The following is a 12,452-nucleotide window of genomic DNA, read 5'->3' on the forward strand; positions in this document are numbered from 1 at the left end:
AGGACGTGAGAGATGGCATCTTCAGTAGATCTGTTGGGACGATAGGCAAACTGAAGTGGGTCTAAAGTATCAGGGATGGAGGAGCAAATGTTGTTCTTTATAAGTTTCTCAAAGACCTTCATGACTATTGACGTGAGGGCAACTGGACGATAGTCATTCAGGCAAGAGGGGTTATTGTTCTTAGGCACAGGGATGATGACAGATTTTTTAAAGGGGGTGGGGACCACCGAGATAGCAAGGGACTCATTAAAGATGGATGTAAACAAGCCAGCGAGCTGATCAGCACAGGACCTCAGAACACGGCCAGAAATCCCATCAGGACCTGCTGCTTTCCTGACGTCCACTCGCTTTAGGGCCCTCCGAACCTCGTCCTCCGACACAGTAATTACATGATTATAGCTGCTCTGTCTGCCGCTTCCTGACGCACTGATCGGCAGAGTCGCGCTGCCTCGATTGCATTCAAAGCGGCTGTAGAAAGAGTTTAACTCGTCAGCCAGCGACGGGTCTGCTCTCACAGCTGCAGAGGATTTATTTCGAAAGGCACAGATGGTCCTCAGTCCCTGCCACATGCGTCGAGAGTCATTTAGCTGGAAATGAGACTCTATTCGTTCCCTGTATCGGAGTTTGGCGGCTCTTACCGCCCGTCGGAGATCATAGCACGATGCTTTGTACTCACTCATGTTCCCCAACGACAGACCGGCGTTGTATGCGGCAGTGCGTTTGTTTACTGCAGCACGGATTGTTCTGTCCACCCACGGTTTCTGATTTGAGAAGGTCCTTATAGTTTTTGTAAAAGGAGTGCTGCACCGCTGTGTGCTGAGTGAGGATGTGTAAGAAAAACAGACAGAGATAACGGAGCATTACACTACTCTCCATAAATTATATAATGACGCTACAAAGGATGCTATTATTATATAAATATAATACAATAATATTATATAATAAATATAATATAATACAATGATCTTTTAAAATTTTTTTTATTAATTATTAGCTTTGTGTGACTCCACAATCACTTTATTCTCACGTAATAAAACAATAAATAATTAAAATGAATAAATAATTAATAATATTAAATAATAAAATAAAGCTAATAATTCATAAATAAATGTACATTATGTACCAAGGTTTAAATGACAACAACAACAACAATAACAATAATAAAAACACATTTATGTAATATAAATGAATTTGATTAATTATTAGCGTCACATCACTCCAGTCACTTTCTTCTGACATATTAGAAAAAATTAATAAAATTAATAAATAATAACAATGCTAATAATTAATAAATACACACTTGAGTAAAGATATAATAATAATAATAATAATAATAAAACACAAATACATAATGTCTTTTTATTTTATTACTTATTATCTTTGCATCACTAATATAATCACATACTAGAATAGATAAATAAAATGAGTAAAATAAGGCTAATAATTAATAACTAAATTAACATTAAATATATATTTGGGTTAAATTATTATTATATTTTTAACACAAATATGTAATGTCCACTTATTTTATTACTTATTAGCTTTGCATCACTCCAGTCACTACTTCTCTCAAATTAGAATAAACAATAAAAAATAAAATAAAATAAAGCTAACAATTATAAATAATTATAATAATAATTTACTCAATAATTTACTCAAATACATACTGTTCATTTAATTATAAAAGCTACATTATGTAAGTGCGACAGTGCCGCCCCACTGCTGAGAAATACAGTTGAACTAGCATTATCTGTAGCATTATCATTGCTGAGAGAGCCACAGGTAATCACACACGCAAACACACTCAACCTTGTTATCTGCTTCAAAACAGCCCAAACCACACAGCTAGCTCTAAAAGTTTGCTTTAAATTAATAACAGAGGCTTGTGTGATTCTTTTGAGCTAGAAATGACATCTTTGAATATCAGTAAGATGCTTGAACAGTGGCCTATTAAAATAACCCTTGTTTAGTCCACCATCCATTGGTGCATATCACCTCCTCATAACATGCATTGTATGCTTGTTATATTAATCAGAGTATAAAGGGACACAAAAGTGCCTGCCACTCTGATAATGCAAATGAGCCAGCTTTCAAACAAAGGGTTGTAAAATTTCCCTCCGAAAGTTTAAGTTACCATTGGCTCACTGATGCCTTGGAGGTGTGAACTTGTCAGAAGTTAACAAGCCACTACATCAGTGACCTCTCTCTCTTCTCTCATCATCTTCTGCTTTGTCTCCTGGTTGCTGCTTGTGTGGGACTCACTAAGTCCCGGGCCGGCATAGTACAGTCATGTCTACAGTCTACAGTAGCATGTCTACATACTACAGTCATGTCTTCACTTTCCACCTGGGAGAAAACTCTCCCAACCACCACAGAGTCAAAATAACATCTTTGGAGTTTGACACTCTTCAACCCGGAAGAACATGATCACAACTCCAACACCACCAAACCTTCAAATAGGGCTGTGCAATATATCGAAATGATCGAAATATCGCAAATGTACATATCGCAATATGCATATCGCTACAGCTTGCAATATTTGGGGCCATGAACAAAAGACAAAGAGAAAATCACTCACTGCTCTTACCTAAATAACTTTTGTAGCTAAATAAGAATCAGTGCATATTGAATTCAAAGAGTAAATACTACGCAGTGTTTTATTTTTCCTTTTTATTATTCAGTTCCTAAACTCATGTTAAAATGATTACACTAATGTTAAAATGACATTTTTATGTAATGCTGTGCCATTTTTCTTGGATCGGGTATCGGTCAGAGAGAGCCGATCCAAATCCGAGATTTTTTTTTTTTTTCCGATTGTGCGAATTATTCTGTGTTACTTCTGAAGCAATACGATAGCTTAATGTGAGCTACATATGAATATTTAAGTCCTTACATTAAAGTTCACACAAACTCTATAAGCTGTAGACCCTGTTGTAAAACAGCACTGATGGTTTCTGCTCAGATCTTTAACTGACTCATTTTCCAAAGCTGCATTCTTTGGTTTCTCTAACGGTTTCATTCATCCACTTTAACTCCCGTGTATGTATGCATGAGTGTGTGTATGTTTGTAGCAAGGTAGTCTCCAAACTGCTGAATTATCACTGGACGAACTGATTAGTTGATGGTAATATTAATTCTGCTACGTAACTACTGGCAGCTGATATAAATATTTGTAATTAATTATAATTCATTGTAATTATTTATATAATTTCACTTTGGGGCTAATTTGCAACATAAAAAAGTATTTCTGCACACAAGAGTGAGTGCTTTAGGGATGAAAACCTGAAATTTGTGTTGAGATAAATGGAATGGTAGACTCCAAACTGGTGAATTATTGAAAATTAATTTAGTTAGTTCATTTTCAATAATTCAGTGGTCCGATTTTAATTAAGAAACTGGCATGCCAATGTTGGTCAACACAAATAAAAAACATGCATCAGCATCATGAAGTTTAAGACTTACGCGAGGTCACATGATTCACCGAGAATCGTCAGAAGTGCTCCGGCTAATTTTCCACAATTAATGAGCCCTTTAGATTTTATTGCTTATTCATTCACTTTAATTTTAATTTCACTTTAATTCTGTCACTCACACATGCTATCTAATTAATTAGCACACTTTGTTAGCAAATTACTTATTGAACACAATTAGAGCTGTTTTCAATCAAGCACACCTTAAAAATTCCTTACAAGGAGAAACGTCTGCTCTTTAGTGTTTTAATGGCCTTGGTTAAATGAACTATTCAACAGCTACAATGTGCTCTTGTAAAAATAAACTCGAAACACTCATTCGGCTGGTGACCACTGAGAATATAGAGGAAGTGTCATTGTCAGACTGACTTAGTATTTGAACACTAAACACTTTCTAAACCTTGTCTGCAAGAAGCAGATTTTGACAGATTGTCTGTTTAGATGAATTGTGAGGTTTTATGACAGCAGCCAAAATGAAGACGTGCCAGGTCTCTAGTCGGGTGACACTAGATGTAGGGTGGTTACCACGGTTGCAGAAGCCAAATGGCAAGGTGAGCTAGAAGCACCAGAACATCTGGAGCACCAACAGCACAATTTCCCCCTCCTGCAGTCCAACACGGACCTCCACAGCTACTCAAATACTGAACACAATCACCTGCTGTGAGAGGAGAGCTGCTTCAGTGTCTTATAAAGCCTATTAAACAGTGTTTATCTCAGCAATGCCTGTACACAGTGTTTTTTTGTTTTCGGCCATAAAAGATAATAAAAATGTGCATAATGACCATAATTAAATGACTTAAACAAACTGAAAATATGACAAATAGATATTAACAATATATATATTAACAATGCTTATGTTTATGAAAAACCATTTCAAATAATCCAATTATAGTAAATAATGTCAGATAGTATCCTGCTGAAGCTAAATACCGAATTTGGCAAGTTTTTTTTTTTTTTAATTGAATGTCTCTGATGCTTACCAAGGCTGCATTTATTTGATCAAAAATACAGTAAAAACAGTAATATTGTGAAATGTTATTACACTTTAAAAGAATTGTTTTATATCTGAATATATTTTAAAATGTAATTTATTTCTGTGATGGTAAAGATGAATTTTCAGCAGCCATTACTTCAGTCTTCAGTGTCACATGATCCTTCAGAATCATTCTAATATGCTGATTTGGTGCTTAAAATATTTTTTTTATATAATCAATGTTGAAAACAGTTGTGGTGCTTAAAATGATAATGGAAACCATGGTTTTTCCATCAACTAAAATATTTTTGGTTGACTAAAAATCAGATGCCATTTTAGTCAAAGTAAAATTGACTAAAATGAATGAATATGGCGTCACAAAACAATAACAAAATGAAGAGGACATTTTCATCAAAAGCCAAAAGCTATAACTAAAACAAAATAAACAAACAATCTGAAAGTCAGCAAATTAGCTAGAAACACAATCTGCATCTCATCCATGGAAATGTGGCTTAAGATTCTGTGATCAGTAGATCTCTCAAAAGGCACAGATTTAGTTTATTTAACAAGTATAAATGTGCTATGAACTGTTGATCATGTATGAATAAACATTCAAGGCAAAGGGTTGTGAGTCAGCGGTGCTTTTGTAATTTCCAGCGACATTCCGCACAGAGCAGAAAAAACAAACTCATAACAGTTCTTTAATGCGGTTTATTGGGAGAAAAATTGAGCATTAGTCAGTCTAAACTCAAGTTATCATGTTTACTCTTTGATCTCACTACAGGATAAGTGCATTTCGCCTCAGAAACAATCCCTCAATCAACATTAGAGGGTTGGAGGGAAGCTCTGACACAATTATGAAAGGAAAAGATTCATAAGAGCGGGCAGCCATTCAGGTTCGATTAAGATCCTACTGACAGCTGGTGAGCTGCCGAACCTAAACAGAGCACGGAGCTGTTTAACTGTGTAAATGGCTGATTCATCCATTCATTGAAGTCTGACAGAGAAAGCGAGAAGGAAAATCCAATGTTGTGATGGCTTTTTGGGATGTCATGAGGGATTGTGTTTTGTGGCTGAGAAAATCTCTTTCTATTAGATAGATTTTTGTGCCCATGGAAACCCGCAGGTTTCAGAAATTTGATTTCTGCTTGTGGAAGTGATTTACAGCAGCAATGTGTCTAAGTCCCATTGGGACGAGGCTCAATTCCAAAAACACTGCTTCACTGATTTTCAATGGCTTGCTCAAGTGTTCCCGCCCTCAAGGGAGAGAAAAAAAATCCCACCCTGACGAACATTATCAATTTGAATTGAAGTATTTAATTGTCAGAAATTGACAACTCGACTGTCTTCAAAGTGATACCCAGAAGAGACAGCGAGAATGTAATGTAAATGTCTCAGTCAAATTACCATTAAATATTTTCGGGGCACCTGAAACATTTGAAGCAAAGCATGCTGCATATTTCAGTTTTAATGTCCATTATGCTTACATGTTAAATAAAACATCTTACTGCTTTAGTTGTAAATTGTACAGGGCAGTGCATGACTGATTCAAGCTGGTCACTCATATTTCTAAACGAGTTGTTAAAGGAACCGGCTCATAAGAGTCATTCATTTGGGGAATGACTCTTGTTTTAGTTCATAAGCGTCAGTTGTTTGTGAATAGAACTACACTGATCATGCTTATGTTTTTGATTCAATAAAAAGAACCTGTACATGAGAGTCATTTGCTTGTAGATCACATAACACATGTATGTTTTGATTCACTAAAAATAACTAGATCTTGCAGGACATTTGTTCAAGATTTGGTCAACATACAATAGGTTGCACTATGTTTTTGATTCACTGAACAGAACCACATACGAGTCATTTGCTCATAATTCACACTAAATAAGGCTCGCTGCATGTTTTTGATTCAATAAGAGGAATATGTTCATAAGAGTAATTTGTTGTGAATCAAACTACACTGGTACTGCTGTTTATTTATTATTCATTGAAAAGCTGTTCATAAGGGCCATTTGCTCATGACTCACATTACTGACTGTGTTTTTGATTCATTATAAAGAACCAACTCTCAGGAGCCATGTGTCCATTTGTTTGGGATTGTGTTCAGACTACATAGGTTGCTCTGTATGTTTTTTATTCTCTAAAAAGAACCACATCATATGAGTCATTTGTTCTTGAATCACACTACACTGGTCTCACTGTATGTTTTTGATTCACTAAAATGAACCCGTTTATAAGAATCATTTGCTTGTCAATCACACTACACTGGTCTTGCTGTATGTTTCTTACTCACTAAACATAACCTGTTCATACAAGTCATTTGCTCATAAATCACACTTTTCTGGTCTCACCGTAAACGTTTAAGGGCCATTTGTCCATTTCCTGGACTCGCTATGCATTTTTCATTCACTAAAAGAACCTGTTCATAAGAGTCATTTGCTTCTGAATCACACTATACTTGTCTCGCTGCATATTTATGATTCACTAAAAAGAACTGGAAAGATTGTTAAAAGATTGTGGAAATATCACTGAAAGAATTGTGGAAAGATTACTCGGAAAATCCATATTCGATTTCCAAACTCATCCGTCAGATTAAATAACCACAGCACATGTTTTTACTAAACTATCATAAGCAACTAGCTGTGCAAATGAATGAAAATGTAGTAGAGGATATGTGTGGTCCACAATCACACGGTCTGCATAATGCGTATCTGACAAACTCATATGCGGAGGACGGTAATTGCCTCTTTACAGCGCTCCTACAGAAGATGATTTGTTGAAACACATGACACTGCCATTCACTCTGAGGGCTAATTCACTGCTGGAATCAGAAGCAGACTTGTCATTTAGAGAAAAACTAAAATCAGAGGATAAAACGACTGTATTTGTATTTTGTATTTGCATATCAGTGTTTATTTGCATACAGTACATGCACATCTCTTCATGTAAATTCAAAAATCTCTTATAGAAGGTAAAAATATAATTGATAACAGCTAAGTTTAGTGAAACTGCAAAAGTTCTCCAAGTATGGCTTAAAAAAATTTCATTAGTTTAGGAAATCTTAAAAGGAAACTTGGAGAGCAAACAAAAGCAGCGTGTTCCTCTCACAGCACTGACTTTAATGTAGTTTAATACTGCGCTGTTGCTATGGATACAAGAATAAAACCTTACGTGAGACTGAAACTCAACCCAAGAGAATCAACACTTTCTCAGTTATTTTTCAACCAACTCTTGACAACAAGAAGCTATGTATAAATCACATGATTCAGTTTTACCTGCAGGCAATCTAGAGTTACGAATGAACAGAACTGACGTGGCTGGGGGAAATGGCTTGTCAGGCTTGTTCCTCATTCCGTATGGATTAGGAAGGAGGTGTAAAAATCCCAAACTCTTGGGGCTTTTTTTGTTAGTTCATCAAAGGAACCATCGTTCTTAGTGGTCCAGATATGAAACTCTCTTCTCTACATCATGTGGTCAGCTGCCATAGAAACAACCACACTGTTCAGACCACAATCTGTTCTTAATGAGAGATCTGCCTTTTACAGCCCATTTACAATCATTGGGGTTGTGACTGCATCTGCGTTCCAAACAGGTACCGTATGTGAATTGTTTTGTAAATGCAATCTGGGTTATAGTTTCACAGGTATATGTGAATGAAATTTGCAAAGTAGTCTATCTTTTTCATTCAGCATTAATTTCTTTGAGGTCAAGAGCCGCCACTTAGATGAACATGCCAATATATGCTGTTGTTCAAAAGTTTTAGGTTGGTAAGGTCCTTAATGTTTTTTAAAGAAGTCTCTTATGCTCACCAAGGCTGCATTTATTTGATAAAAATACATTAGAAAGAGTAATAAATTGAAATATTATTACAATTTAAAATTACTGTTTTATAAAATGATTTAATTTATTCCTGTGTGCTGCTTAATATTTTTGTGGATACATTTTTTCATTTATCTTTCATCAATTCTTTGATGAACAGAAAGCTCAAAAGAACAGCATTTATTTGAAATAGATTTTTTAAATAACATTATAAATGTCTTCACTGTCACTTTTGATTATTTTAATGTGTTCTCAATAAAAGTATTAATTTCTGTCAAAAAAAAAAACTTTTTGAACAAGAGTGTACACTCTTCATTACACAGTTTCTGTGTAATTCCAACATTAAGTCGGCCTTATGTAGAACTACACATTCATTTCAATGTGGCAATTTATGCACAAATGGATCTGTGAACAATCCACACATATCAACAATCTGCAGTCATGTTGTTCCAAACCCATTTGACTGTCTTTGACTCGGTGATGCCCATTTATTTTCATTATATGGAGAAAAACAGTTGAAACACTATGTAAATATCTCCTTTTATGTTGTACAGAAGTCATACAGGTTTGGAATGAAATGAGGGTGTGCAAATGATGACAGGAATTAACATTTTATGGTGAACTATCCCTGTAAACGAACGTTCTTCCATCATATAAGAAAAGCACCCACATACTGACCTCAGGCAGCCGGTGGCATTGCGAAGTACTTGAGATGTGTGCATTTGAAGCTTGCGGTCCTCCTGATGTGGGGACACGTCCCAGGTGGAATGGGGTATAATCACGGTGTTGGTCAAGACGGCTAGAGCATCCTGGATTATAGGCATCTTCAGAGCATCACACGAGGACAGGTTCCACAACACACCTGCACAGGACAAACACATAAGCGCAATGTTTGGCATAGCAAATAGGTAAAGCCATCTCTATTGCAACATTTGTGAACCATATTTGAAGACAAACTATTAAAGGAATAGTTCACCCAAAAATGAAAATTTAATGACAATGTACTCACCCTCAGGCCATCCAAGATGTAGATGAGTTTGTTTGTTAATCGGAATAGTTTTGGAGAAATTTAGCATTACATCCCATGCTCACCAATAGATCCTCTGCAGTGAATGGGTGCCGTCAGAAAAACAGTTCCAAAAAGCTGATAAAAACATCACAATAATCCACAACACAACTCTAGTTCATCAATTAACGTCTTGTGAAGTGAAAAGCTGCATATTTGTAAGAAACAAATCCATCATGAAGACATTTTTAACTACAAACTGTTGCTTCCGGCTAAAATACGAGTACGAGACATATCCATTTACAAGTGAAAACAGTCCAAAACAGTTCTGCTATTTCATTCAGAAGTGACAGATTAAAGTTAAAATGCCTTAATGATTGATTTGTTTCTTACAAACACAGCTTTTCACTTCACGTGATGTTATTTGATGGACTGGAGTCGTGGATTATTGTGATTTTTTTATCAGCTGTATGTCTCTCATTCTGACGGCACCCATTCACTGCAGAGGATCCATTAGTGAGCAAGTGATGTAATGCTACATTTCTCCAAATCTGTTACGATGAAGACATACGAATGTCCCGAGGGTGAGTAAATTTTCAAAACATCTTTGGGTGAACTATTGCTTTAACATTTGTGTGGTGTATACTTCGAGACCCCTGCTTGAAAGTGACTGCAGTAATGCACAAGAAATAATGCTTTTCTATTACTACTTTTTCAGAAGGGTAAAACATTCACAGAACATTGTCAATTCTGTGCTTGAGCTAACCTGAGACAGGTTTTGACAACGTCTCACACAGACTCGGAGACCCACACAAATGTAGAGCTGAACACCAGAGGAAAAAAACATAATTTGACATGCTTTAAAGCATGCAGTCTCACATTACAATGGCGGACTAACAGCATTTTACCAAACTCCTTCACAGCTTCGCCAAGACTCAGAGGGAGAACTTAAGCAATATGATTTACTAGATGCAATTCATATAAAACAACTCCTCTGTACTGCACAACCTTTAGATTACATCTGAGAGATTCCATTTTTTAAATAGATAAAAATGCTACAACAAACAGAATTTCTTAGTCGGCTAAAATTAAACAGCCTACATACAGTAACAAGGCTAACTTTTACAGACTATTAAAAACATGCCAAGATTAATATCTTTGGTTCCACGTACTGTAGCACGTCCCTGTTATTGTTATCACTGCAGCCATTAGAGATTTGTCAAAGCCATTCTTGCAGAAACATCATATTTGCCTCAGACAGTAATTTAATAAACAAATAGAAACTATGGAGAAGAGGAGGATGGAGACATTAGCATTTTAATTTTTGTTTAGGAATGGATAATGACAGTGGAAGAGACAATCAAAATGTTTGTTCGGTCAAGACCTTTTGTTCTCCAACATATGCATAACTCTGATATGCAGTTTGATGGCGGCTACAGTATGTTGAAAGATCTGAAGGATAAAAAGTGAAGCAGATACTGTATGTTCGTATATATTTGTGTGGGAGGTCTGTCCTAAACTAGCAGAGATCAACCAGCCATATTCTGTGGGCATAACAGTCATGTGACTACACAGCAATCTCCTTTATGACTGGTAAGAAAAGCCCCTCATTTTCATGTTTTGGACAAGAAACAATGCACCTAATTAGACTTTCAAACATGCTAATTACTGCATCTCATCCTCCAGATCCCAAAGACAAAATTCATACAATTCTACAGTTGACTAACGATATCAACACAACACAAGGTTTCATCAGTTTGTAAGCAAACATCTCAAGACCTGCACAGACAGCTCTAATTTTCTTACGTCACCATGGTGATTAGCCACACGGAAAAGATCAAACACATTGCATTGTGGGATACAGTATTTTCACAGCATGTAATTTAATGTACATACACCATTTAAAAAGTTTGGGGTCAGTAAAATTTAAACATTTTTTTTAAACATTAAAGAGATTACATTACAGAAAGTTCACCCAAAATCAATCAAACAGTTAATGGTAGCCATTGACTTCCACAGTATGGAGAGAAAAAAATACTATGGAAGTCAATGGCTACCGTGAACTGTTTTGTTACCCACATTCTTCTAAATATTTTCTTCACCAGAAGGCAAACTCATTCAGGTTTGGAACAACTTGAGGGTGAGTAATACATTTTAATAATAGTTCACAATATTACTGTAGGTGAGACTTTATTAAAACGAATTATTAACTACAAATAGTAACTAAGTATTAAAACATCTTACTGATCACATACTTTTGAGCAGTGGTGTAGAATATATAATAATAATAGAACATAGTAGTACACTTACTGCATACTACTTTATTTAAATAAAAGGTAGTATGCCGCTCCGAACAGATTCAAGGATCCTTACTCTACCGTGACAAGCATTACAAAATTCCAGGCCACTTACACCATCAATCATCAACTTATTTCAAGTTGCAACAAGAAGAAACTCTTAAGGCTGTAGGAGGTCAATTTCAAGCAGTCAATACTAAAACATCCCGCAAATGAGAAATAACCAATTTAGCCATGCGTGCAGCTAATTAGCCTATCCTGAGCTCATCAATATCTCACCTGAGAGAGCTCACTCTCTGAGGCAGTAATTTATCCTGACAGATGCTATATCACAGAGGATATGTCTAATTTCATCCTAAATCTCCAGAACATTCTAATGTCTAGCAGCTGCAAGGAGAGAAATTTATTTTTGTAGGACATTTTCATGCTAATATAAAACCATAAATATAGCCAAACACAACAATTATGTTCTAATCAGAAAACAGCATAGTAGCTAGAATAGATGCATGCTTTTAGCATGCTCCTGTTTTATTAGATTCACTTTACATTATTTTCCACAGTTGCATAATTACACACAGCTCTCTTTGTAGCTGCAAGTGCAAGCATTATCAAATTTGCTCAAATATTTAATAAACAAACATTCAAGGAAAAGGGTCGAATTCTGTGACGCTTTACGAATTCTGAAAATGTACTTTATATTTATTTAGCAGATGCTTTTAGACAACGTGACTAAATAAGCAAAAATACTAGCAGTGTTTGAATGCAGAATTTCAAGAGATTTAACAAAGCACAACAGTGATCGCCCACTTTTCACTGGCCTTGAAAGAAAGAAAGAAAGAAAGAAAGAAAGAAAGAAAGAAAGAAAGAACGAAAGAAAGAAAGTG

The 12,452-nt window shown here is 35.7% G+C and overlaps 1 protein-coding gene across 1 annotated transcript in view; it reads right to left on the bottom strand.

Annotated features, from left to right (window-relative positions):
• The window catches only part of ctnnd2a (catenin (cadherin-associated protein), delta 2a), a 179,813-nt gene that overhangs the window by 58,731 nt on the left and 108,630 nt on the right, over nucleotides 1–12,452 (bottom strand). The window contains exon 12 of the mRNA XM_016503673.1: nucleotides 8,944–9,127. Coding sequence (XP_016359159.1) covers nucleotides 8,944–9,127 — 184 coding nt within the window. The remainder of the gene's footprint in view (nucleotides 1–8,943; nucleotides 9,128–12,452) is intronic.

This window comes from Sinocyclocheilus anshuiensis, unplaced genomic scaffold (genome assembly GCF_001515605.1).
Source record: "Sinocyclocheilus anshuiensis isolate Anshui unplaced genomic scaffold, SAMN03320099.WGS_v1.1 scaffold1626, whole genome shotgun sequence".
NCBI lineage: Eukaryota > Metazoa > Chordata > Actinopteri > Cypriniformes > Cyprinidae > Sinocyclocheilus > Sinocyclocheilus anshuiensis.